This window comes from Vombatus ursinus, unplaced genomic scaffold (assembly GCF_900497805.2).
Source record: "Vombatus ursinus unplaced genomic scaffold, bare-nosed wombat genome assembly UNPS02014822.1, whole genome shotgun sequence".
Taxonomy (NCBI): Eukaryota; Metazoa; Chordata; class Mammalia; order Diprotodontia; family Vombatidae; genus Vombatus; species Vombatus ursinus.
In genome coordinates, this window is record NW_020954600.1 from 13,637,504 (window position 1) to 13,664,161 (window position 26,658).

The window sequence follows — 26,658 nt, forward strand, 5'->3', positions numbered from 1 at the left end:
CTTCAGTCAGATGGGGCTGACAAAGAGGGGGCGGCGAGGCCTGGGCAGAGAAAAGGCCTCCCGGGGGGGGGGGGGGGGGGGGGCGGCCCGGCCGACCCCGGGGGGGGGAGCTGTCAAGGAGCCGTGGACGCATTCTTCACCAGATCCTCACCCACAGCCCCTCTCCCCATTGTACAGAGATGGAAACCGAGACCTGGAAGGGTCACACGTTCGTGGCACGGGAAGGGACCCGAATGGCCAGCTCGTCCAACCTCTAGATGACCACGCCCCCAGCTACAACAGCCACAACGACACACGGTCATCCAGCCTCGGGCTGAAAACTTTTAGGGAAGAGAGGGGAAGGGAATAACCAGTCAAGCAACCATCACTCATCCAGCGCCCAGAGCATGCCAGGCAGGACAGCACAGTGGCTAGAGCGCTGGGCCTGGGGTCGGCCCCCATCTCAGACACACACTACTGTATGACCCTGGGTAAGTCACTTCAGCTCAGTCAGTGCCTCCGTGTCCTCATCTGTAAAATGGGGGACTAGACAGAGATGAAACAGACCCTGCCCTCAGGCAGGTTCTGGGGAAATGACATGTGCCCATGAGTAAAGAGACGGATGGGGATGAGGCACCAGCACCCAGGAAGACCAGGAAACGCTTCGTCTTGGGGGGGGTGGTTGGTGTCTGACCGAGCCTCAGGAGACAAGGGAGAAGGGGGCAACGGGGCAGAGGCACAGAGGGAGCCGAGGGGTGGCCGGGATTGGAGCCAGGTGACCGTCAGAGTCCCTGAGGAGCTGAGGCTGAGAAGGCCTTCTGACCCCACGGTTATGCTGCTCTGCGACTTGTCCGACGTCATACAGCAGGCCCCCCATCTCCAGCCCGGCCTCCATCCCCCACATTCTGCGTCGACCTTAAGATGGTAACTGCATGATTTCCCGGTGTCTCTCTTGAGCGCAGCCCCTCTGGGGAGGGTGACAAAGACAACCCCCACCCCACCCCCTGCGCTGTCCAGAGGTCCGAGAGCAGAGCTCTCCCACCCTCACATCTCTGACCACACTTTCATAGTTGTGCTGAGTATGGGACCGTGAGACTTACGGCCAGAGTCAGATTCTGACAAGAGGCCAGAAGGACAAGGTGCCTCCAGAAGGGCCTTCCCCACTCACCCTCCCACGGTCAGCACTGGTCAACTGGGGATGAGAAGCTGAGGCCCATGAACGTGAGGAAATATTAATGCCTTAAGGAAATGGCAAATATGAAGAATTCGGGGCCACGGTCCCAGGGAAGAAAGCAGAACCAAGAGATTATGGACACACGATGACAGAGATTATGGACACACGATGACACAAGCGAGCTTGGAACACGTTCAGAATTCTAGCCAACGCAGCGACCGCTCACGATCACAGAGGACAGACGGGTGGGGGACCACGGGGGCTGAACGAGGCATACACAGTGAGACTTGAGCAATGAGGTACTTTGCTTTTCCTTAACCATGTTTCCTCTTTACAAGGGAGGGCAGCAAGGTGTTACTGGGACATGACGCCAACCTTAAAAATTAATGATAAGATATATCATAAAAATAAAAAGAGCACAGTCACGCTCCTCGCTCTGCTCCTTATTAGCTGTGTGAGTATGGCACGTCCCTTAACCTCGTTGAGACTGAGTTTCCCGATCGGTAACAAGAACAGCGGCTCACCTTACGATTAAAGGAGAACCTAGGGATCGTGTCTCTCTAGATGGGAAGGCGCTTCCCATCTGAGGCCAGGGCAGTAAACAGACTGGCCCAAGGTCCTACAGGCCGGGAAGTGCCAAAGGCAGGACTCACATCCCCCGACCCCAGAGGCCGGGTGGGCTTCTCCCCAGCATGCCAGAAGCAGGGCTCCTCGTCTGAGTCTCACATCCGCCTCAAGCCTGGGCTCCACCAAGGGCACCTAGTATAGGCAGCTTTCCTGGCTGCAGGGGCAGTTTCCTCCCCTTCTCCTGGGCCAAGACAAAGCCGCGAAGGGCCCAGAGCCAGTGTGCCCCTGGGACACCCGCTCCTCATTCAGGTTCTCTCCAGGCTTTAATGATCGCTCGCACTGATCATCAGTCCTCACAGCCAGCATCGGCCCCATTTCACAGATGAGTAAACTGTGCCTGGAGAGGCCAAACAGCACCCCCACAACTGAAGGAGGAAAACACCCCAGCCCACTGCCCACTCACCCGAAAGCCACCGCCCCGGCGATGGCCAATCCCAGGGCGGCCGACTTCCCCCGCCCGCGGGCAGCTGTGAGCGCCACCGTGCTCCTCAGCGTCTTCTCTGAGATGCCCTCGATGAACTTCAGGACGGCCCTGGCCTACGGAATGAGTAGAGATCGCCAAATTACCTCAGAGTGTGGGCTCGCGGGGGACCCGTGCCAAGACTGCGGAGAAGAGTCCGTCTCCTGGGCCTGGGGACTCTCCCGCCCTCCCACAGGAAGGAAGAGCAGATGGGTCAATCTGGAGAATGCGCCCTCAACAAGGCAAGACGAACCGCTAATGATGATAGCGATCCATCGATCAACAAACTGATAAAGCACCTACTGTGGGCCGCCGGGGACATAAAGAGGAAAAAGACCAGATCGGTCCCTGACCTCGAGGAGCTTCCAATCGAAAGGACGAGGATGGAGGCATTTACACAGCGCTTCAGCACTGCCAAAGCCTTTTTTACAAATATCACATTTGATCCTCACGACGCTGGGAGGTGGGTGCTATTATTGTCCCCATTTTACAGATGAAGAAACTGAGGCAGACTGACGTGACATGACTTGTCCAGGGACACATGACTAGCCAAGCATCTGAGGCTGGATTTGAACTCGGGTCTTCCAGACCCCAGGTCCAAATGACAACTTCCATTAAGGACAGAACGTGGCAGTTACAAAGTGCCCTCAGTGCCCTAGGGACTCACCCGAGGCAAGCAGGGTCCACCCGCTTCACAAATGAGGAAACAGAGGCACAGTGACGCCCAGTACATACCAAGGTCACGTGGCTGGGACCCAGGTCTACTGAGCCCACGCAGACTCGGGTGTGAATCCTGCCTCTGAATCTCACTAGCCATGTGGCCATGGCCAAGTCAAATACGCCCCAGGCCTCAGTTGTCTGGGCCCCCCTCTTTCAGGAGGTGTCGTGAGGGCCTAATGGATACACCAGGAATGCTACAGAAATGTTAACGGTGACTCTGGTGAGGCATCGTGGAAACCCAAGAGGGCGACGCTGTTAACGAAAAGAGCGCGAGCAGACCTCGTGAAGACAGCACTGGGGAAAGGGAGCCGCCGGGGAGCCGGGGGCCTTGGCGGAAAGGAGAGTCCCACCCCCTCCCCTCTTCTCCAAGGGCCTCTGGGGCCCAGGAGGCCTCGCGGCGGAAGCCCCGGCCGCTCACCTGGTCCAGCGTCTTGCAGCAGTCCACCAAAACGCCCACGGGCTGGGTGTCCTGCAGGCTTTCCTTCAGCTCTTTCAGCTCCAGGTCTGAAGGGGACAGGTCATCGTCCTGCCAGGGAGAGGGAAGAGAGGCCGGTGACGCACGCCGATGACGCACGCCGCCCCCGCCGCGGAGGCTCCCGGGGCTGCCCGCTCACCTGGGTCTTTCGAGGCAGGGCCTGGATGTTGGCTGTGTGGCTGGAGATGGGCAGGATGTTGAGCTGGTCATCAATGACGATGCAGTTCTTACAGGAGGCCAAGGAGAGGATGAATCTGGCCAGGAGAACAAGGAAGTGTGCCTCAGCTCCCCGGGGCTGCCCCCTCCCAGCTGGGCTCACTTCCAGGCACACGGAGCTTTCCCATGGCCTCCACATCCCTCCAAGCACAGAGGAAGCCGGACTGAGTGGAAACTGAGTTCTGAGGTGACATCAGAGCTGGACTGGCCCCAGTCCTGGCTCTGCCACTAACCAGACAACTTAACTCCCCTGTCCGCCTCAGTTTTCTCATCTATGAAATGAGGACAACAGCAGCTAGCATTTCTATAAGGCTCTAAGGTTTATAAAGTGCTTTATCGACATTTATCTCATTCAATCCTCACACAATCCTGGGAGGTAAAGGCCATTATCATCCCCACTTTACAGATGAGAAACTGAACTGAGGCAGGCAGAAGGGAAGTGACTTGCCCAGGGTCATACAGCTACTACAAGTCTGAAGGGGGATTTGAACTTGGGCCTCCCTGACTTCCAGCACTCTATCCACAGCACCCCCTAGCTGCCAAATTGGGGGATACGTATCCGTCTACTACACAAAGTTATTCAGAGGATCGAATGAGACCCCTTGGGCATCCCAGGACGACTGAGGGCTCAGCGGCCTGGGGTACTGAGGGGTCCAGGGACATGCCCAGTCATACAGGCTGTGTGTGTCCGGAGTGGGACTCAAACCCTGACCTTCCTGCCAGGCTACGACGCCCCAGCACCTCTGACTTCCACACTTTCATGCTTACACGTCACCTCATCTGAGGCTCCCCGTCGGCCTTGCCTGTTGAGAGCTTTTAGGACCAAGGCTTGGCCATCCAGTGTGAGAGCTGGCCATTTCACATGCGTATCTAACGGGGCTGCCACAGACGCTTTCACCCAAGCCACCGATAAAAGGGACTGTTCGGTGGTGACTGAGTCATGCTATGTCACAGAACGTCACAGGATGGGAGTGCTGGAACCAGAGATGACTTAAGTCAAGGTCACCAAGGCCCCGAAGGACACTCCCTGAACTGCCCGTCTCCCTCGGCACACACAAGCTGTCTGTCGGTCCACCCGTCCTCCAGGAGTGAAATGCTCTCCCTCTCCACCTTGGCCTCTCGGCATTCCCAGCTCCTTTCAAAGGCTCAGCTCCAACACCCCCTCCTACAGCCTTGTCTAAAGACCTCCCTTTTTAATTTACATTCAATAAGGAGGCAGGCATCGTCACACAGTGGGGAAAAAATAGACCAATCTTCCTTCAGAGGGTCTGGGTTTGAATCCTGACATGCCATTTCCTACTTGAGTCAGAACCAAGACAGAAGCCCAGGTCTCCTTACTACCCGAGCCAGACCCCTTCCACTGTATACGCTGCCCCCCCCCGTTAATCTGGTTAACACTGTTGTTATCTTTCTAAAGGATCATTATCTTGGACGTCCACAGTGCTTTCCTCAAACCAGGTCGAAGCTTCTGGCGAGATTCAAGACCCCAAATACCCGTCGTCCCCACGAGTCTGCCGAGCAACGTGACCCAAAGTCCCACCTCTCATTGAACCTTCCCACCACGTCCTGATGCGCCTCCGTCCGGTAGCGGGAATGCACATCCTGGAAGGACAAGAGAGGTCTGTCAGCAGGTAAGGAGAAGCCTTCCAGGGCCATGTAGCTCTGACCTCTCCCTTCCCCCTGTTCTCACTGATACCAGCCCTCACTGCCTCCGGCCTGGACTACGACGGGCACCCCTCTCCTCCTCCCTCCATCCATCCCGTAGACTACTGCTCAATCTACAGCCCTGCTGCAGAGCTGGACAGCAGTATCGCGTCACGTTCTCCTCAAACACCTTCTGTGGCTCCCTACTGAATCGAGACCACACTCTGCCCCAGACACTCAAGGTCCTCCGCATGACTCATCTCCCATTATTACCCTCTCCCCACACCTCCTCTCATCCTCCCCAGCACACCCCATGCATCTGCTATGCAAGCCCCTGTGCCCAGAAGGCCATCCCTCTCCGACACTTCAGCTGCAATGCTCACTCCTCCGCAGCAGGCCCTGAAGCCCGGGAGGTCAGGAATGGCCTTCTCCTTCTGAGCTCACACACCCCCAAACGAGGAGAGCTTGCAATAAGTGAGACGTATTCTCGTTCTCTGTGTCTGCACCTTCTCTCCCCACTGGACGTCCGAGCTAAATGCTCCAGCCCTCACCGAGCTGCATGCCCTGCACGTTGGCTAAACTGAAGTGATGGAGGAAAAGAAGATCCTGCCTCCTAAGCGTCTACTCAATACACCCCCAGGCATTTAGGAAGGGCTTAGTACTCCAGCCAGACAAAGGGGTAGGTTCAAGGGGCCTTAATCTTCATGGGAGGACTCCTCACAGCTAGGGGTGAGGGAGGAGACGGCCAAAGGCAGAGACAGAAGTTGGAGCACCACATACAGGGAATGTCAACAAGGCTAATTAAGCTGGGCAGAGGAATGGGCCAAGGAGAGTCACCTGTGAACCCCAGGATGGGCAGGCTGAAGCCAGGCTGGGAAGTTTTTCTTTGATCCTCAAGGTAATAGGGAGCCATGGAGGCTTGCGGAGCAGGGGAGGGACATGGGCAGATCTGTGCTCTTAGAGATGGTGATTAAATGCGTGACTGCTGACAAGGTCACAGAGAGAGAAGAGAGCCTGGGACAGGCCTGGGGACAACCCCAGTGACAGGGATGATAAGTGGGCAAAGGAGATGGAGAAGAGGAAGAGAGTTAGGAGGGAGCAGGGCCCGAGCCCGAGTCTGGGCTGGGCCTCATATCAAAGGTCAAGCCGTCAGATCTGATCATGGTGCTAGCGTCTGAGCAGAGACAGGGCCTCCCACAGCTGGCTCAGCACAGTGCTCCCCCGCCCCCCACAAGGCCTGCGCTGACACCACGGGCTCACCATAGTCATGGTGTACAGCTGTTTGAGGGAATTCATGGTCCGCAGGAGGATCACGATGATCCCGCCCCCTTCCACTGTTTCCACCGTCCGCGCCAGCAGGTTTGGGGTCAGGGCTTCAAAATCCTAAGAGGAGAATCAGACGCACAAACACTACTCATCCAGAAGCCCAACAAGGCCCCAGGGCAGCCTGAGGACGGATCCCCCTCTCCAACCGCAGCTGGGACAACAGACTGCCCACTCGTCACGGGGCCTGGAGGGGTTCTGCGCACCGGCCACAGCGCAGCCCTGCCTGCATCGCAGCGCCCAGGCAGGGAGGGAGCGGAACGCAGAGCTGCACACTGAGCTTGATGTAGGGAGCACGTTTCCCCATCAATAATGTGCTGAAACGGGAGGGAAACAAGCAACAGTCCCCATTACGCACATACACGTGCATACACACAAATGATTTTGTTAAGAGAATGTATATGTTACACACGTTATTATAAGCACTTTGCAAGCAGAGCCTATCGTCACCATCCTCTGGATGAGACAGCCTGTGCTCTGGGGTGACAGCTATTCCCTCAGATGCTTCTGGGGTAAGAGGCTGACTTGCCCAGGGTCACACAGCTGACAAGTGTCGGAGGTGGTACGTGAGCCCAGGTCTCCCTGACTCCCAAGACCAGAGCACTGTCCTAGCTGCCTTGAGGATAGTCCCCCGTCTGCCTGCCAGCCAACACTCTGTGTGTGTGTGTGTGTGTGTGTGTGTGTGTGTGTGTGTGTGTGTGTGTGTGTGTGTGTGTGTGTGTCCCCACCTCCCCGCAGGCCCCATGCATGGCCAGGCCCAGCGGGCCACATTTCCACATGGGCCAGGTGCGGACTGCGCCGTTACCTGCAGCACGCACATGCCGAAGGTGTTCCCCAGTATCTTATGTGTCTCGTTGTAGTAGCAGTACCGGATGTTGGTGGCCGCGACAAAGAGCTCAAAGGGATCATCCTGCTTTATGTTCAGCATTCCACTCTTTATCTTCTTCTGTAACTGCCTCATCCTCTTCTTGCGGTGACTGCAAAGAGAAGCCGCCAGCATCTGTGAAGCGTGTGGTGGGCAGCACAGCCCCCGACCTGATGCTCTCAATGGCCCTCTCACCCCCATTTTAGAGAAGAAACAGTCGGAAATGGGGCATGATCTGCCCAGGTCACTACCTACTAAGCAGGATTCGAACTCAGACACTTGCCACAAGTATAACTCTGGGCAGGTCACTTTGCCTCTGCTTGCCTCAGTTTCCTCAACTGTAAAGTGGGGATATTAACAGTACCCACCTCCCAAGGGTCACGGTGAGGCTCAAATGAGGTATGCTATTTGTGAAGCACTTGGTAAACCTTACATCATCTACAGGCCCAGCCACTGCAGTTCTTCTAATGGTTAGAAGGAATGGGGAAGCTGCGGCCTTGAGGTCACATGTGGCCTTCTAGGTCCCTGGGTGCCACCTTCTGTTTTTCTTTTTCTTTGGTTGGGCAAATGGGGTTAAGTGACTTGCCCAGGGTCACACAGCTAGTAAGTGTCAAGTGTTTGGTCTGAGGCTGGATTTGAACTCAGGTCCTCCTGAGTCCAGGGCCGGTGCTCTATCCACTGTGCCACCTAGCTGCCTCTCTGCCTTTTGACTGAGACCAAGTTTTACAGAACAAATCTTTCCATTAAGGGGATTTGTTCTGTATATGTGTATGTTCTGTATATGGCCTCCAGGCCGCAGGTTCCCCATCCCTGTAATCTTAAGGTCAGACATCTCGAAAATTGGGAGAGGGACTGCACCAGACAATCCAGGAGGCTCCAGGCCTATGACACAATTATGAGGATTAGAGAAAAGAAGAAAGGGGTCAGGCTTACCTGCTGAAACCTAGTTCCTTTTTATAACACCATAACACAGACGGCCTGGCCCTCACAGCTGCTTTAGACAACATATGATGGAGTATGACCACCTGCCAAAAGGAGGAGACAGCAGATCATTGGGATGGGAAAAAATGAATGGAGACCATCTAAGTCACAGGGGGAGGAAAAAAATGATATCTCTGAAACCCCAAAGAAGCAAAAGTCAATCAACTGATAAACATTTATTAAGCACCTACTATGTGCCAGGCACTGTGCTACTTGGCAGAGATACAAAAAGAGGCAAAAGACAGTTTCTGCCCTCGAGGAGCTTACAATGAAATGACAGAACAGAGAAATGTATATTAAAGATGATGCTGTAAGTGTGAGGGTCTAGGAAACGTAGCAGGCAGGTGGGACAGTTGGAGACAGAAGATTTTAGTTGTAAAGGTGTCTAAATTCACCCGTTCTGCCCCCATGCCTGGAATGTTCTCCCTCCTCAACCTTTTCAGTACTCTGCCTAGTCATCACCTTCTCCAAGACGCCTTGCCTGATTCCGGTCCCCCTCCCTGAATTATTCTGTATCTGTATCTCCCCAACAGGATATCCTAGAGAGCAGAAACTGTTACCCTTCTTGCCTCTGTGTTCCCAGTGCCTGGCACACAGTAGGCCCATAGCATATGGCTGAGTGATCGATTAGATCTCATGACTTCAGAGGAAGTCTCATGCCCTCTTCAGAGGAAGGCTTCCACCCACCTGCTGTGATTCAGTCATAAGCCTAAATGGACCCCAAAGTTGCTGAAGCAGCTGCCACCAACCCCCTGGGCTTTAAGCCACAGGCCAAAACCATCCTTGGCCTGTCTGTCCTATGGTTCTATCTTCCACATGAAGTTTACAGAGTCTAATGGGATTAGGATCAGGTAAATTCTTGTTATTTAGGTTCAAGACTAACTGGAGACACAGGAATCAAGCCTTCCTCTCTTCCGGCCTCAGTTTCCTCATCTATACAATGAGGGCATTGGGATAAATGATCTCTAAGGTCCTATCTGGCTCTCAATCCCGTAAGCCTTAGAGAACCAGTGGGAATTGAGGCTTAGAGATGGAAAATTGTTCCTCTAAAGCTACTCAGCTATTTAGCTGCACAAAAAGGACTGGAGCCTAGGCCCCCCAAAATCAGATTCTACCCAGATTCAAAGACCATTTCCTTGGGGCAGAAAGCACATCTGCCATCACAGGGAAAGGAAGAAGATCTGTCTAAGATTCTGCAGGGGGAGGTGGCGGATTTCCTGACAGTCCTTGACACTGTCCCTCCTCTCTGCCAGAGACCTTGGACAGTTCTCAGGACATGATGCCACAGACCAAGGCGCCCGGCTCTCACCTGATCCTTCCCACGGTCCCCCACGAGGACAAACAGAGACCTCTGCCGCTCTGCCACCCCATTCTCTATGAGGACTCGAATGCGGTTGTCCACCTTCTTCCTCTGCATGGTGAAGGAGAGCCCTGAGGAGAAAACAGGCACAAAGGGGACACTGAATCAGCCTCTAACAAAACAGGAGGCCTTCTCTAGGACCTGTCTCCCTCCTCTCCCCACCCTGGGGTCTGGCATCCTAACACTGAATCCAGGTGTGCAGGGGGTCACTGCACCTCCAGCTTAATGAGCTGGGCAGCTCATATCGAAGGCCTGCCCAAGCTCGCCCAGAACAGACCCCAAGGGCCCCAGGGACAGCCAAGCCCAGGGATCTTGATCTGCCTCCCGTGTGCGTGCCCGGGTGAAACTCAGAGAAATGACAGCCTCTAAAGAAACATCTCTAGGTGCGATTATCTTCCCTTTACAGATGGGGAAACTGAGCCGGGAGCGGGGCTGGCAAGCGCTGGGAGGCACAAACAGGCATCGAGTGTCACCCGCGCACTCCCCTGAGCTCCGCCGCCCGGCCCCGCCCACGTCACTGCTGGGGGGGTCAGGGCGGGGCCAATCCCTCCAGGAGGGGCTAGCGAAGCGCCCCCTCCCCCAATCTCTGGGACTCCCAGGGGGGCAGAGGCAGGGTAGTCCGAGGAGTTACCGGGGGTAACCTCGGCTCCCCTCCCCCTCCCTAACAGGACCAAGAAGGCCGAGTCCGACTCCCTTACTTTACAGGCTAGTAAACTGAGGCAAGGGGGGGCACAGTTAATGGCTTTGAAGCTGAGAATCCCGGGAGCGCGCTTCCCAGGCTCGGCCCTCCCCGGTCATCCCGCGGACAGCGCGCTCCGAGTTACGGACGGGCCGGTGCCTCTTCCGGCAGCCCGGGCGCCCAGCCTCGACCCCACCCCCCGGGGAGGCGCCCCGCCCGACCCCACGCCGCCCTGGACCCCCGGTACCTCTAGGGCGAGCACAGCCTGGCCCAGCGAGCGCCGCTTGGGGCGAACGAGCTGGAAACACGTGGAGCGGGCCGCACGTGCGCAGGCGCCACCAGAAGGAAAGCCCCCGAGCCCTCAGAGGCGGCGCGGAGGCCTAGAGCAGCGGCGCGCAGACCACGCCCCTCTTACGCCCTCGCGAGCAGGCGTGAGCAGGCGGCCCCGGGGCGACACTCGCGGGCCGATGGGGACCTAGCAGGATCGCGTCGCCCGTCTGTGACGTCACGCACTCCTCCAATAGAGGTGGGGCATGGCGAGAATTCCTCCACACTGAGGCTGCGCAGAGCCCGGGTGCCAGGAAAGCGTTCTTCTTCCGGGTCCAAGCTTTCACTTACCTCCGCTGGCTTCCCCTTCTCTCTGGCACAAAGCACAAATTGCTCAGCTTCACATCCGAAGGACTCCAACCGTATTTCCAGCCTTCTTTCCCAGTATTCTCTCTGCCCTGCTTGACTTTCTCTTTACCACCTCCCGACCTTTGCACTCGCGCCGGCCGCCGTGCACTCCCTCGTGGCCTCTGCCCCATACGTCCAGGCCCCCTTTGAAGCAGGCGGCGTCTCTGCGGAGATAGATTGGGCTGGGGGAGAAGCAAGGGGGCAGGGCCGCCAGCAGGACCCGGCCTCCGTCCGTTGGCCCCCGGGCACTTGGCCCGTCCGTGCGGATTCGTGCTTTCGCGGCAGGGTCCTAACGAAGGGGCGTCCGACGCTCCAGGGCAGCTGCCCAGCCGCAGGGCCGAGCCTGGTCTTTTTGCGTTGTTCCAATCGGACGCAGTCCCGGTACCTAGCTGCGAGGAGTGGGGACACCGAGCACTTACCACGCCGGACAACTTTACTCCCCTCCCCACCCCATTAGTCCGCATCCCTGGACTTACTGCCAAAGTCCAGAATTAAAGTTAACCAGTTACAAAGTGAGGTGGGGACCAACAGCCACATTCCTCGAACACTGGAACCCAAATGGCCTCAATTCCTTCATTAACATCCCGAGTCTATTCAGGCCGAACCCCAAGTCCCCTAGTACCACTAGGCGCTTGAACACCGACGCTACACATTGGTCGGTTTGAAATAGCAACTCAAAGCCATGGGGAGGGCGCTATTGGAACAAGGGTGTGTTCATTGCTCCTTACTCATCCCTGTAGCTTCCGCTTCCGTTCTTAGAAAGCTGCTGGAGAACGTCAATCTGTCCTTTCCTCAGAACCTTGTGTAGAAGGAGGTCCACCAGAGGTACCCCTATATGTTGCCTTATCCATTTTCTCAGCAGGTTTTCAGATAACTTCTGTTAATGAGCTCCCAGGACATTCAACTTCAAAATACTCCTAAGTGTAAGTCTCTTAACATTGTAGTACGCACAATGGGGACATAAACAAGCTTCGGAAACGGATTACTAGTTACAGTAGTTGTAAAGGTTCTCCCTATTCTTTGAGGAAAAAGATCAGGATGCCAGGAAAAAACCCAGCCCTGACCATGGCATGTCAACTACATTCAACTACCTCAAGCTAAATAAACCCAATGCTCCTCGAGGCAGTTAGGGGACTTGATAGTGCCCATCTACAACCTCTACCAATTCCTAATTCACTGACTTGTGGTAGACCTCCAGCTGCCTAAGATGTCTTTTCCGTTGCCGTTGGTGAATAGGTTACAGCTGACGAGAGCCGACCCAAGTGGGTGCATACTGACTTGAGTTAAAAAACGACATTTTTGTCAGGGCAACCTAACCACGATATGTAAAAATTGAAACCAATTCCCACTAACCGGACAAGTTTTCCAATTGCGAATATGCAAACTACTTCAAAAATGGTCTTAAAGTCGTTGGGTTCAGAGGACCTTACAACCAAAATGGGTCTAACAAAACACGTTCTTAAGCTAAATAGTCATTGTAGGCCTCTCCAGTTTGATACAATTTGCCAGACTTCATAATTGGTATAGCCTTCAAGAACACCATGTCACCACCATACCAAGATGAGGCGTCCACAGAGAATTGCATGCTTCATAAAAAACAGCACTGCTGTAAATTCACCCCTTGATGAATGAGCCTTAAAAATCTTTACTGATACGAATTGGTACATGAAAGAAAATCAGTTTTGAGGTGCAAAAAGTGCCCCCTCCTTCCTCCAACCTAAACAGAAAAGCTTAGCGCCTGCACCTGTGCACATCTGTGCATGTGTCTCTGACAGACATCAGTGTCTTATCAAACTGATCAACTTGGGTTCTGGATCCCTGGGGGAAGATGGAAAGCACTATCTCATCATGTTAAATGCCCTGAATCTTATTCAAAAACAAACCCTGTGAAGGCACCTTCTACACAGGCAGCAGTTGTTTCCCATAAGAATGTTAGGTATTGTGTTATTTATAGATTGCCGAATAAAATCCACTATTTAACAGCACTTACATAATATATGGTTGTGGTACATCCTTGCCAGATATGATTTAATTAGGGGGAAAACTGGCCAAGAAGCCTTTCTTGCTTAAGTAAACTGATAACCCTTCCAATAAGATGTACCACAACCAAAAATGAGAAAAGACAGGAACTTATTTTATTTTAAAATAAACATTGAAGACACCCCCCCACACACCCCCTTCAACCCCAGCCCCTTTACAAAACTTCTGAATGTGGAATGTTCTCAAGAGTCCTTCAATAGCCTATCATTTTAGTAGATTACAAGGTCAGCAAAAATCCAGTTTTCTAACAATGAGTGTTTTAAGAATGGTTTCAAAAATTAAAGTAACTGAAAACCTATTTGTCAAATTACTGAGCTGAAGGCTGAAAATAAAATCCAGTCTCTGGACTACAAGTATCATTAACTTAGCAGCCTTTGCTTAACACAAACGATTAATTCAACATGAAGCCAAAGTGTGATGCAACAGCAAGCAGCAGAGAAGTCCACAGGCATGTCGAAGTACAGCTAGCACTCCAACTGCGCACACGAGATCCACCAACATGGCATGAGAAAGGCTAAGTCACTACTGAACGAGCTCCCTCACATAACAGAAGAGATCACTACTGTGGGAAAGACCAATGCCTTGAGGAAGAAAGAACTGAACTCCATTCATGTGGATTATTCAAGAGAAAGTGGTAAATGCAGGTACACAACAAAAGCTGTAGGAAAACCTCAGTGGAACAGAACATAACTGAAATTTCAAAGAGACAATGAACAACTATATGATGATCTCAGCCATGTACGTGAGCTGCTCGACACCAGTGTTCCAGGATACAATTTTTATAAACACGTTTTATTTGTTTTAATTATACCATTAGAACTGAAACTGCTGGCTGTCATTTCCCTTAAAAGGGGAAATCGATCCAAACACATACTGGTGCTTTTCAAAAGATAGCAATTAAAAGGGTGGCAGCGGCAGGCATTTGATATCTTTTTTCTTTTAAAAACCTTCAGGCTGCAGAAAGAGACATGTGACCAAAAGTGTTATGATTATCCATTAGAGATTTCCATCAGTACCTGTACCAATTATTTAGATGACAATACAGCAAGGTCAAGTATTAGTGACAGACAATGTGCATGTCATAAGGAATGATAAATATATAGTACCAATCCTTACAAAAGTCATTGCTATCAAAGAAACTGTTAAATGTGTTCCAAAAGGTATCTAAATACTTCACATTAAATACAGAAGCGACCATCCAGATTACATCCCATATTTGTTGCAGATTTTTTTAAAGTGCCAATCAAAGCCTAATTTTGCATTTTGGCTTTGTCTTGTACAATATCAGCTGTTACAAAGCAATTTATGTGTATATACTTTTAACCACAGTAGTTTGGCCTGGTGATGAATAGTGCCATATCAAAGGTAGTCAGCTTTATTTGTGTAATTAGGGACCCATGCATCTTTTAGTATGCATCTAAACGTTCACTGCTCCAATTTAAACCAGAAAAAGCTGTGAAATGCAGTCTCTTTGCCAAACCACACTCCACTCTTTCCATCTTCCTTTCATGGGAAATATTTTAGTTTTTGTCAATTACCATCAAAACAACAACTCTAGGGTTGATTTGCCGATTTTATCCAATGTCAAAAATGAGTCAATCTTGCTTTTTTTCCAAGCCACTTCAATCAAATAACCATGGAGATCTGATCACCCCGAAAGTGTATGTGTTTTGCTTTGCTCCTAAGCAAGGGTGAGGAATCTGAGTATCATGTGCAAGGCTCAAGATGACGCTTAGGACAGAACATGCAGAGTAAAGATCGTTTCCTTCCATATCCAGGTAACATAAAGCTGACAACTCTAGTCCTGTCTTTATGGGGTGAAAACAGTCCCTTTACCAATGAGTTTCCTGAAAGGGAGAACAAATAGATAATAACTCTTCTGGTAACATGTTATGGGACACTGGCCAGTGTGTTTTTGGCGTTTTAAACATAATCCTGTGAACCAGTTTAATTCACTTGCTGAGTGTTCATTGGCGGCATCCCTCGGTTGGGTCTTGGGGGCCCTCCGCGACCTGTAAAACAAAACAAAATAGGTTAGGTCTCTCTCATACACTTGTATTTCAATTTCTTTTTCAAGACAAAATTCCAAAAGACAGACACAAGCATGAACTGGCAGGCCCAGGGCTAGAAGCCCATTCCTCAAGCCCTTCTCCATGTACTGAAGATTCCTCTTTTATAGACTGTCCTGTACATGTTTAATCAAAGCTCTTCAACTCAACTGATCAATACGGAGTTTGTTCCACCAAAAAATAAAAACGAAGCAAATAAATACTTTCCAAATATCAACACCAAAAGGAAAAGATGGTATCTTTTAAGAAGAAAATACACAGCATCCACTTACAGTAGGATTGTGTTGCTGTGCAACAAAGCTGCAAACCTAGGTTCTCTGCTATTACAATCAGGACCAGGATGGTTTAATGCTGAGTTAGTTCACTTTAATTTGTTTAGCTAACTAGCTCATACTTATTAAACACCCGGACGCAGGGAAAAAGAAAAGAATCCATTTGCAAGTATAAAAACCCTGTGGCATACTCACCCATACAGTATGGTTACCGAGGTAATTCTCAACTCATTTCTTCTTTCCAAAAGGTGTTTTATAATGGAACTGAACATTTTCAGCAATGACTACACTATTCTTCTGAACATACCTGGCACACCTCAGTCAAACTGCACTTTTCTGCCTCGAGGCTCCTGCTCTCACTCATTCTGGAGTTCTCCAGATTAATCCCTCAAAGAACAAATGCAACCAGTTCTGTTCTCTGAAGCCTTCCAGGACCACTCAAACCCCTACCACCAAGCTGGGAAGTGATCCTGGGATACAGCCCTCTCATCACCTACACACTTGTAACCTCCCTTTGAGAAGGTCTATCAGAGAGAATAGTAGGCTTTTAAAACAGAAGCCCGAAGTTCAAATCCTCACTTTGTCACTTAATAGTAAAGACTGAGGGGCAGCTAAGTGGCACAGTGGATACAGCACCGGCCCTAAAGTCAGGAGGAACTGAGTTCAAATCCAGCCTCAGACCAAACACTTGACACTTACTAGCTGTGTGACCCTGGGCAAGTCACTTAACCCCAACTGCCTTTAAAAAAAAAAAAAGTAAAGACTAATATTTATACAAGACTTGCTAAGGTTTGCACAGTGCTTTGCAGACTTCTCATTTTAAGATCATAATAATGCTAAAACACATATTAGGCATTCCTTTCATTTTAAAACTAAGAAAACTGAGGCTCTGTGACACTGAATGACCAGCCCACAACCATCAAGTAACTAACTAGAGAGTGACAGGACCCAGGGTTCCACACCAGGTCCTCCTCATTACAAGACCTGCTCTCTAGCCACTCCACATGACCACTGCGCTTCTCAATAGCAGCGTTACTGTGGACAAGACAAGACCCCAGGGTCTAAGGAAAAAAAAAAAAAAAAAAGAAAAAATGACCCTGCATTGCCTATCCCTCACAGGGAGGTTGTGAAGATAATTATTCATTAGCCTTAAAGCACTATGAGCTTGCTGGAACTATTTTTGTTTTTTGTTGTTGTTTTTTTAGTGAGGCAATTGGGGTTAAGTGATTTGCCCAGAGTCACACAGCTAGGAAATATTATGTGAGGCCGGATTTGAACTCAGGTCCTCCTGACTCCAGGGCCAGTGCTTTATCCACTGTACCACCTAGCTGCCCCCTGGAACTATTTTTGTAATCAGTAGATTATATGCAGTGGGTACTTGTTTAACAAAGATGACTACTATCCTCCATCACCCATCTCTCCAACAAAAGAAAGGAATCTCCCAAGTATCACAGTTAAACCTTTGTACTTACAGATGAAGACACTAAGGGGACCTGGGGTTAAATGGCTCACCTGACATCACACAAGTGGCAAGTATCACAGGTAGGATTTGAACCTGTTCTGACCCTAGAACTAGTGCTTATCACTGTACCACACTACTTCATCTTAGTGAGCAAATGATTCCCTTCCCCAAAACTGAGAAAGGCATTTTAGGGTCTTCAAAAAGGAGTACAACTATTAGCAAAAATAAATAATCTACAAAGTCAGGAACAGATTCTCCTGGCTTTCAAAAATGGAACTAAAATTCTCTACATATCACCAAAAAAGAAAAAAAACTTTCTAAAATGGCATGTTTTGTATGAGAATCTAACCCTAAAGAGTCAGGGTAACTATGTTTAAGATTTCTACTACGAGTAGCCATCAAAATTGAGTTCATTTAAAAAAAAAAAAAAAAAGCTACCCTAATTGATTCTCTGAATTTTTATAGAACTAATGTATACATAAAAGGGTGGTTCTGTTCACAAATACATAATTCCATATAAAAGTGTTACTTAATGAACCTGACAGGAAAAACTAGTTAGGTTTATATGATCATGTACTATAGGTACAAAAAATGCTGTTATAAACAAAAATCTATTTTTCAACGGAGCTAAATTTTAGTTTAATAAATCTACCAAAGTTCCTAATTTAGGAATGCTTTTAGGGAACAAAGCTCCACACGACACTAATACCATTTCTACTATATTAAAAAGTCAAACCATGAATCTGCATTTCCCCCCAAGGAGCCCAAGTCCCCCAGTTGTTTTCACTCCCTCCACCTGTGTCTGGCTGAAGGCCTACTGTCCTCGAGCAGCTAATCCCTGCCAGGAATTTAAGACTGCCCCAACAATTCAAGCCTTCATACATGCTGCAAAGGCCCTTCTTGCTGAGGGCTGTTAGAGGAGCAGAATTACAAGTGAGACAGGATGGCCAGTAAAAAATGCAGCATGCTGAAAAAAACCCAACTACATCAATAATGCTCTCCTATACAGAATAGGCGTTATGTCCAGTGCCCTAAAAGAGGTTGTGATTAGGTTGTGATAAACTCTGCCCTAGTGAAGCCACATCTGGAATACTCTAGTGAAAGCCATCAAACTGAACTCGTCCAGAGGAACGCAACAAGGATGGTGAAAGGTCTGGAGAACACGCCATACAAAGACTGAAGGAGCTCAGCCTGAAAGGGGTAAATACAAAAGCAGTTAGTCTGGCAGGGTGGTACCATAGACAAGATTTGTTCAGTGTGGTCCTCAAGGGCAGACAGAGGCCCGACGGAGAGAAGATTCAAAAAGGCAGATTCTGTGTCCATGAGTAAAAACTTCCTAACAGTGACAGGTATCCAAATGTGACAAGTGCTTGAGTCCTGACTCGTTAAGAGATGACGGAAGAGAGATATTGCTTAGTTCAAGGCAATTGGCTGGACTCTTCCAGGGCTTAGAATCTTTGACCAGTCTCTCTGTGGTTCATTCCATCCCCAATCTGGTCTATTTATTGTGTCAAATGCTCCAGGCTTTCTCCATGAATTAAAGTGGGAGAGAAAAACGAAGAGAACCCAAGAACCACGGTCCCCAAAAGAGAAAGCAGCGTTTCACAGAGCTTTTTCCATGGGTTCCTCATCAGTGCAGGTGTTCAAGCACTTGGCATTGGCAACGTTTTTTTTTTTTAAAGTCATTCTTAAAAACACTCACTTTTAGAAAAATGAATCTTTGAGCAATGTACCAAAACTTTATTTTAAAAAGAAAAAAGGCAGGAAGTACCTTCAATATACTAACAGAAGAACTCGCAAATGGCCAAAACAGAGCACAATCCAAGTACCAAACTGGCAAGCAGGGTACAAAGATCAAGTGGGATAAGGTGGACAAAAAGAGGCCCCTCAACCGTCTGCTTCTGACTGACAGGAGAAAGGGAGTCTTAAAGAACAAGAGCCTCCACATACCCTTAAAGTACCAAAATGATTAAGATCCTACAGTGCACACTTTGCTAGGGACTAGGGGAAACCTAAGTTTAGATAACACATAGTGCCTGCTCCTGAGGAGCTTACAAGACAAACATTTATAATTATACAATATTACAGGCAAAGCACTCCATCTTGTCCAGAGCAGAAAGGGTAAAGCAAAAGGCTGTGGGAGGTCTTAAGGAAGACCATTTTGGGAGAGAGGAGAGGGAAAGCTTAATGGAAGTGGCACTTGAGTTAAATGTCTCAGTAGGAAGGACACATGTGGGTTTTTTTTCACCTTTATTAAAATATTGTAATAATATTACTTCACATTACTTTTGATTGCACGTGCTCAGAACTTTAGTGATATTAAGACTAGTCCAGAAATACCTAACTACGAGTAAGAAACGGTTTCCATGAGAAATTACATTCCCAAGTTCTAAACCATCACGTTATAAAGGAACTTTTGGCAACAGCTTGGTAAGTTAAGGGCTCGCTGTATTTTCCAAAGGATCTAAGGAGTTGGCAACGTGCCTCGGTAAAGAAGGTGTCTCAACAGAAGCTCAAAGACCAACAACAGCAACATATAAAAGTCACACATAAAAAAATTATTAAGTCATCATGTAGATGTTCCTATATAAGTTTTTAAAATTCCTTACACACATACAAGCTTTACAAACCAACAAAAATAATTTTTCAACATGAAAACATATCACGAGTAAAAAAAAAACCAACTGGAGGGATGGGAGACTGTTCAAGATTTGGATCCTTAAGTCCTAGAATCTCCAAGATGGAGGCTGGGCTCCCCAATGGGCATAAACCAATGGAGAAATACGAAGTCCTTACAGTCACCTCCCTCGCATGCGGTCATCCAGCCGAAGCCTGAACACCATGTGTGAAGAGGAATCTATCTGCCACTTTTTCCCTTGGAAGGGGACACAACTCTTCTGTATTATTATTCTGTTTTAGACAGTCCTCACCTTTGAACATCTTAGTTCCTGCAGGGTATATCAGAGTATATCAAGCAGCAAGGAACTTTGGGCGAGGAGGTGATGAAGTCCACAGTAACACGCACTCACCAACTCAGATCCAATATGATGCCCTACTTCTTGTCCAAGTAGGCCAAGTTAAATCTCTTTATTATCAATATGAGATCCCTCCTTTCCAAATATTTGGAAAGAATCCATCAATAAACATACAATAAGTGCCTACTCTGTGCTATACTACACTGGGTATACCAAGAAAGGCAAAAGACAGTCCCTGCCCTCAAAGAGATTACCCTTGGGGTGTTTCCACTAGGCCAAACAATACCAGTTTCTTCAACCTATCTTTAGGGTCCCATTATCCTGGGAGCCTTCACCCAGTATCCTATATGTGCAGCTTGTCAGAGAATCTGAGTTATAAGGTATCAAGAGCCCATTTAGAACTATAATCTTGCTTAAAGATTTCCAGAGAGAGGGAGCTCACTACTTCTCCAAGCAATACATACATTTTGGGAGAGTTCTAATTTTTTTTTTCTTTTCTGGAATCAGACCTAAATAAACCTCCCCAAATTTCATCCATTGCTCCTGCTTCCAAAGTCAGTCTGTAGCTATTAATAGGTCTGTTGCTAAAAAGTCTGTACGTCAAAATCATTTTTAAAATAAAGCAAACTCTATACCTATTATAATGCACTCCTGTAGCTCACTATTTAAAGAGAACCTCTGATGAATCCTTTCATAAAATGTCACATCATACTAGAAATTAAGTTTATCTAGCCTACTCCAAAGCCTCATTTTAATCATCAGTAAAATCAGAACACTATTCCTACTTTCCTTACTTAACACTGGTTTTTTAAAAGAAACGGACCAAATGAAAACATTTATGTGAAAATACTTTAGATATTATATAATGCTAAATTGATTTGATAAATTAACATGCAAATGATCATGCTATTTGCTTAAATTGCATCCATTCCATCAGAGCCAATTTACTCTCTAGCAACTAATCTAGGGGACTGAAATCTATTGTACTGACTATGGGACTCTCTGGGCATCAGTTTCCTTATCTTCAAAATGACGAGGTTGGTTTAAATCTTGAAAGTCACTTCTAATTCAAAGTAATAAAGCTGTGACCCTTTTAAAATAACATAATCCTATCTCTGGTGAGGGTAGATTTTATTCTGAAAACAAAATTAACTTCAGATGAGGAGCAGACAAGGCATTCTAGTAGAAAACTGTCATATGTCCACTCTTCCACGTTACCTCTAGGAGCTCCCCGAGGTCCACTCTGCCCAGATCCTCTCTTGAAGTTTTGTTGATATCCATCCTAAATGACAGGGAAAAAAAAAACCACCCCATAAAAATAAGACAACACCTAATAATACAACACAATCAAAATGTCAAGCAAAATCAAGTTACTTCCCTAAAATTACCTTTGAAGTTTAAGAAAGCAAGCACATTTTTTTCAAGATTTATTCCCCATTCCCCTCAACCCCTTTAAATCCTGTTCACTACCAAGAAAAAAAAAAGTTGAAAATGGTCTTTTTACAAAGGTTTTACACTAAGAGAAAGAACATATTCAAAAACATTATCTTGAAAGCTACTTCCTGCTTTAATCTTATGATCTTATAAAAATTCACCAAAGATACCAGGTATATTAAATAGATTCAGAAATTGGTTCTTCAAATCTAGCTTCAGCAATTAGTGGTGTAATGTTACCCAAAAACACTGTGTGTTAAAATAAACTCTCTTGCCTGCAATTGTTTTCTTTGCATTAAAAAATTATGTACAATTTGCCTCTATAAATAACAAAAACAGAGAAAATATTTAGCTTTGTATTCTTCCCTACGTAATTATCTATCTTGTCATTATTGTAATTAATTTAGGTTTTAGCATAGTAAAACATGTTTACTCACCCGCTGGTAATTGGAGTAGTCTCGTGGAGCATTGAACTGGGATTGCGTGTAACCACTATTTGGAGTGTTAGAAAACGAAGGGCGGTAGCCATCATATCCTCCTAAAAAAGATAAAAGAAATTTATATTCACAAGAGATTTTAAATATATGTCCAAAGACTTAGATCAGAAAATGAGGAATGGAGACAAGTGTGAGGGAGGCAGGGTAAGGTAAGAATTGTTAATAAGACAATCTCTCCCATCTCTTTACCAGAAAATAAAACTCTATTTTTCCATTTCCTAGTATTTCTGGCCTTCTGTTTCTACGTGTGTATGTCAGTAAATTTACTGTTGTTTTGAATTATTTAGTTTTCTAATATCTTCCAAACGGCAATCGTTCATTCATTAAGCGGCTACACTATGTACAAACATCATGATACTCTCTGGAGGGAGGCAGAATCATAATAATAAGAACAGAACTTACAGTCTAGAAAGATAGGATAAATACATAATGCTATGAAGTAATGATGCAACTGCTATAGTGCAAAATAAATATAGGCAGGTACTAGTCAAGGTCAGAGGAGGGATCTTTTCATAAAAGAGACTGTACTTAAGGTGGGGTATGAAGTAGAGGTAAGATGTGGCAATCACCATAGTGCCTGGCACATAGTAAGTGCTTAATAAATGCTTGTTGATCAATTTTAAAAGAAAAGATTGGGAGTGAGAATTAGGGTTAGAGACAGCAAAGAAAGGGCAAAGTCCAAGAAAAGAAGACAGCAGAGTCCAGATATAAGAAATGGCATGAACAATTTACGGAAGTAGGAAATTGATGATCTATTTGAGAGGGGAAAGCTGTCCGAGATAAAACTATATAGGTTAGCAGTGTGGTGTCAAAATTTGAAAGGTTTGGAATGCTTTAACAATCTTATATTCAAAGTCTATGCGCCAGATACTGGAATAGGTGATAAGAAATAAAACAGACAGACATCAAACAATCCTTGTCCTCAGGAAGCTTACATTCTACCAAAGAAGATGACATATACAAAGTGATTTTAGTAGGAGACCCAAGGCAAGGCCTTATAGAGGAGGTAGAGCCTGGGCTAAGGTTTGAAGGAAATAAGGATTCTAAAAAGCAGAGGTAAAAAGAGGAGCACATTTTATTAGCACAATATAGACACAGGTACAGAAACTAAAGTATCCTGCCTAAAGAGACTAGAAAATGTAGGTTGCAAGTAGACCGTGAAAGGCTTTAAATACCAACAGCAGAATTTGTGTTCAATGCTAAAGCTACCAGGGAGCAACATGCCAGGCATGTGCTTTACCACTTTGGCAAATATGAACCAGAGAATGGATAGGGTAAGAATGGAGGTGAGGAGACCAATTAGGTTACTGCAATGGCCAAGTGAAGAAATGATGCTGCTCTGTCAGGTATTGAGATTTTCACTTAATTTATTAGGTAATAAAGAGCCACTGAAATATAAGTGACAAAATCAGATCAGTACATAAAGATGGAGTGCAAGCACCTTAAGGGAAGGGACTATTTCCTTCAGTCTCTGTACCCTAGTGACTACTGTAGTGCTGTGTAGATGTTTTATAAATTCTTGTTTATTTGATTGAGCGAACTACCTTCTAAAACCAATGAAATCTCTTGGAAACACAACTTAATACTGAGGGGAAAAGGTTTAAAAAAATCTTCAAGTAGTGTAAGAATCTAACGCAAAAACTTACTAAAGTGAAGCACAGGAAATAACAAATGTTCATTAGAACTTGTTCTTTACCTCTAAATCCATTGGCAGGGCCCCTATATCCATTCATTAAGCCTCTAGTGCCACGAGACCCTCCACGTGACACTCCTCGGCTGTTGTAATAGGGCTGACTACTACGTGGAAATCCAGTGTTCTGCTGTGGAGGCTGCTGGTGGTTACCTGCCACCTGGTGTGACTGGTCCTGGGAACCATGGTAGGTACCAACCACTGAAACACACACACAAAAGCCCATACATAATATATAATATATCCATTTATATATGTACATACAAATATAAGGATATGGTTAAATATAAGAGCTGTATTTCGTTGGAATGCTAAATCCTATAAAAATATTTTGTACATCATTATGAAAGACATATTAGGAGTTGGAAAGAAACTGGTCCAATATGTACCACCAAGTAGAAATTTATGTTATGGCTTCCTTCACTGAGGATCATCTCACACTTCCATTAGGATGAGCCTACCTTACATCACAAGGCTTTTACACTGAAATTTTTTCCTCAGAACAAGTCAAAATACAAATTCCACATGGTTTCTACTCACTGGCTAGGTCTGTTCCTCTGCAGAGGCAAAACTAAATCTAATCACTAATGACTGAATACAATGATTACTATTTAAGCCCCTAAGCTAAACTATTCTAAGTTCCTTGAACTGGTCTTCAAGACATGGTTTCAACATTGTGCTTGGTACATATATAGTTTGACAATATCTTTTTCAAAATGTTCCATGATAAGCTAGATATGATCAAACCAGTAGCTCTATAAAGCACAATATAAAATGCAAATAACTATCATTACTGACCTTGTTCTGGACCAAGAGTTCTTAACTTTTTTCCTTCTTTTTTGTCATAGACCCCATAGACACCCTCTTCTCCTTAGTAGTCTGGTGATGCCTATGAACTCCTTCTCAAAACAAATGTTTTTAAATGCATAAAATAAAATACACAAGACTACAAAGGAAACCAATGATATTGAAATAAAATGATTTTTCCTATCTAGCAGGACAGATATGAGGATAGAACCTAGTGGAACAAGATTACATTTTTCTCAAAATACCCATTTCTATACTTTTCTCTAATCAGGTAAGTTAACTCACAACTTTCATAAACAGAATACATCCACATAATACATATATACATATATATATATATACCCATATAAGACACAGTATAATACTAATTTCATGATTTCAAAGACCAGATACAAATGTCTATAAAACTTTATACCAGGGAGAATAAAAGATAGCAAAAATAGCCCAGTGACATGGCTCCCATCTTAGCACTGCTCCTTAATAAAACCTGGTACCTTTTCATACTTGTTTCTAAGGGCAAGGATTTACTTTATTTCTTTATATTGCTCCTTAGTACTCTGCACAGTGCCTTACAGAACAGGAAAGAATATTCACTAGACACAAAATAAATCTATAAGGATAATAGGCCCTTGGAGTTATATCAGGTAATCTCAATCACATTATCCAGAATCCTTTGGATACTTGAAATTCCCGTAAGTCAAGACCTGTATTTCTCATTTTCAGTTCCAAAGGGCCTGTGTTACCCACTCTACTAGTCATCTCTCTTCCTGCACTCCTCCCCACCCATCCTAAGAAAACTAGGCTTGGGTCTTTGAGCTGGTGTTGAACAATTCTGTTGCCAGTCCTAAACTTGATGATCAAAAGGTGGGTAGAAGGAGCAGACTTACATTTCAAATGGCCATTGGAAGGTGTTGGGGGTAGGGATGACAGATGAGCAGTTACTAGAAGCTTATTACCCCAGCAACCAAGCCCAAGGTTGCCAAGAAATCTCTATAATTATTGTGTCTGCCTAGAAACATTTCTGGATGGCCACAAGTGCTGCCCAAGCCTATGCTAAATGCTGATACGTTAACAGCCTCAATGACAAAAAAACTAATGCCACAGGCAGGGATTCCTTTTTCAATGGCCTTTTTTTTTTAAGCAGGTACATCACTTTGAGCTTATTTTCTGACAGGTCACAAACTGTATGGGAATGAATTAACCCCTCACTGCTGCTATTCACTCCATCCCAGAAATCTCCCACCTTAATTCTCTTTTTTTGATGAAGTTCAATATGGTATATAAACACCCTATAAACTCCACATGACCTTCTACATTACAACTATGACTCAAAATTACATTTCTGATGACCTCTCTGAAGTCAACCACTTGAAAAAATTATTTGCCAGACTTGGATGATAGAACAGATCACATATCTATTTAAAGGTATACAGAACTTGACTGTAATCACACCTTCAGGACAGAATTTTATTGCCTTTGGTAAAAGAGTCTTGCTGTTGTTAACACTCAAGAGAGTAACTGGAAGATAAGGAATCTTTTAAATATAAATTTTGGAGTTCAAAACACAAGTCAGAGCCTTTAAACAGATACCGTTTTAGAGCTGAATTCATAAAACAAATAAAACCAATAGATCACTACCATTTTAATTTTGGTTCCATTTTAAATTTGGTTCCATTGGTTCCTTTTTTTTTAACCTTGAACTCTGCAAATGAACAGTAACAGTTACATGCATGACTATAGTAGGCCCTTTTTCTTTAGTATGACTACCACTATCTGAGTACATAATAGCAAGATGTAATGTGGGAAATAATCAGTTCAGAAATTCCAAAATAGGATAAATCCAACCAAAAGAGTCTCAGGATTCACAGATTATTAGAGCAAGGAAGAGACTGCAGAGATGGTCCCCTTGAATAATTCTCTTATTTGACATACTGGGGATTCGCATGAACACAAGAGGTAATCTTACTGGCCTAGGGACATGGAGAATTAGTTAGTAACAGAACCTTTCCTTGCCCTGTGTTCTTTCCATTACACCATGAGTATAATACTATACTGATAGATTGATCATGGCCAGCAGGCACCACCTGGAAATAGATCACCATAAAAAAGATTTGAGTTTAGAAGAATGGTAACAACCAATTAGAATTATGTGACTATCTCACATTATTTTATACCACCAACAAAATTTTGTATCCAAAATGGCCGGCCTATTGGACAGCATGCTTTATTTATGT

At 46.4% G+C, this 26,658-nt stretch overlaps 2 protein-coding genes across 4 annotated transcripts in view; both read right to left on the reverse strand.

Moving 5' to 3' along the window:
* NAT10 (N-acetyltransferase 10) overlaps positions 1–11,213 on the reverse strand; it is a 30,039-nt gene extending 18,826 nt beyond the window's left edge. The window contains exons 1-9 of one of the 2 annotated variants that reach the window (XM_027837769.1): positions 11,122–11,213; positions 9,774–9,895; positions 8,417–8,508; positions 7,424–7,595; positions 6,556–6,678; positions 5,192–5,253; positions 3,575–3,689; positions 3,379–3,486; positions 2,184–2,317 (exon numbers count right to left, since the gene is read on the reverse strand). In XM_027837769.1, coding sequence (XP_027693570.1) covers positions 2,184–2,317; positions 3,379–3,486; positions 3,575–3,689; positions 5,192–5,253; positions 6,556–6,678; positions 7,424–7,595; positions 8,417–8,508; positions 9,774–9,881 — 914 coding nt within the window. In that variant the 5' untranslated portion in view covers positions 9,882–9,895; positions 11,122–11,213. Of the gene's footprint in view, positions 1–2,183; positions 2,318–3,378; positions 3,487–3,574; positions 3,690–5,191; positions 5,254–6,555; positions 6,679–7,423; positions 7,596–8,416; positions 8,509–9,773; positions 9,896–10,750; positions 10,849–11,121 lie in introns of those variants that run through there. The other variant, XM_027837768.1, reaches the window with a different exon arrangement.
* Positions 11,214–13,981: 2,768 nt separating this feature from the next.
* CAPRIN1 (cell cycle associated protein 1) overlaps positions 13,982–26,658 on the reverse strand; it is a 48,694-nt gene continuing 36,017 nt past the window's right edge. For both annotated transcript variants that reach the window (XM_027837671.1, XM_027837670.1), the window contains 4 exons: positions 23,624–23,818; positions 21,868–21,968; positions 21,215–21,278; positions 13,982–15,230 (listed from right to left, as the gene is read on the reverse strand). In XM_027837671.1, coding sequence (XP_027693472.1) covers positions 15,166–15,230; positions 21,215–21,278; positions 21,868–21,968; positions 23,624–23,818 — 425 coding nt within the window. In that variant the 3' untranslated portion in view covers positions 13,982–15,165. The remainder of the gene's footprint in view (positions 15,231–21,214; positions 21,279–21,867; positions 21,969–23,623; positions 23,819–26,658) is intronic.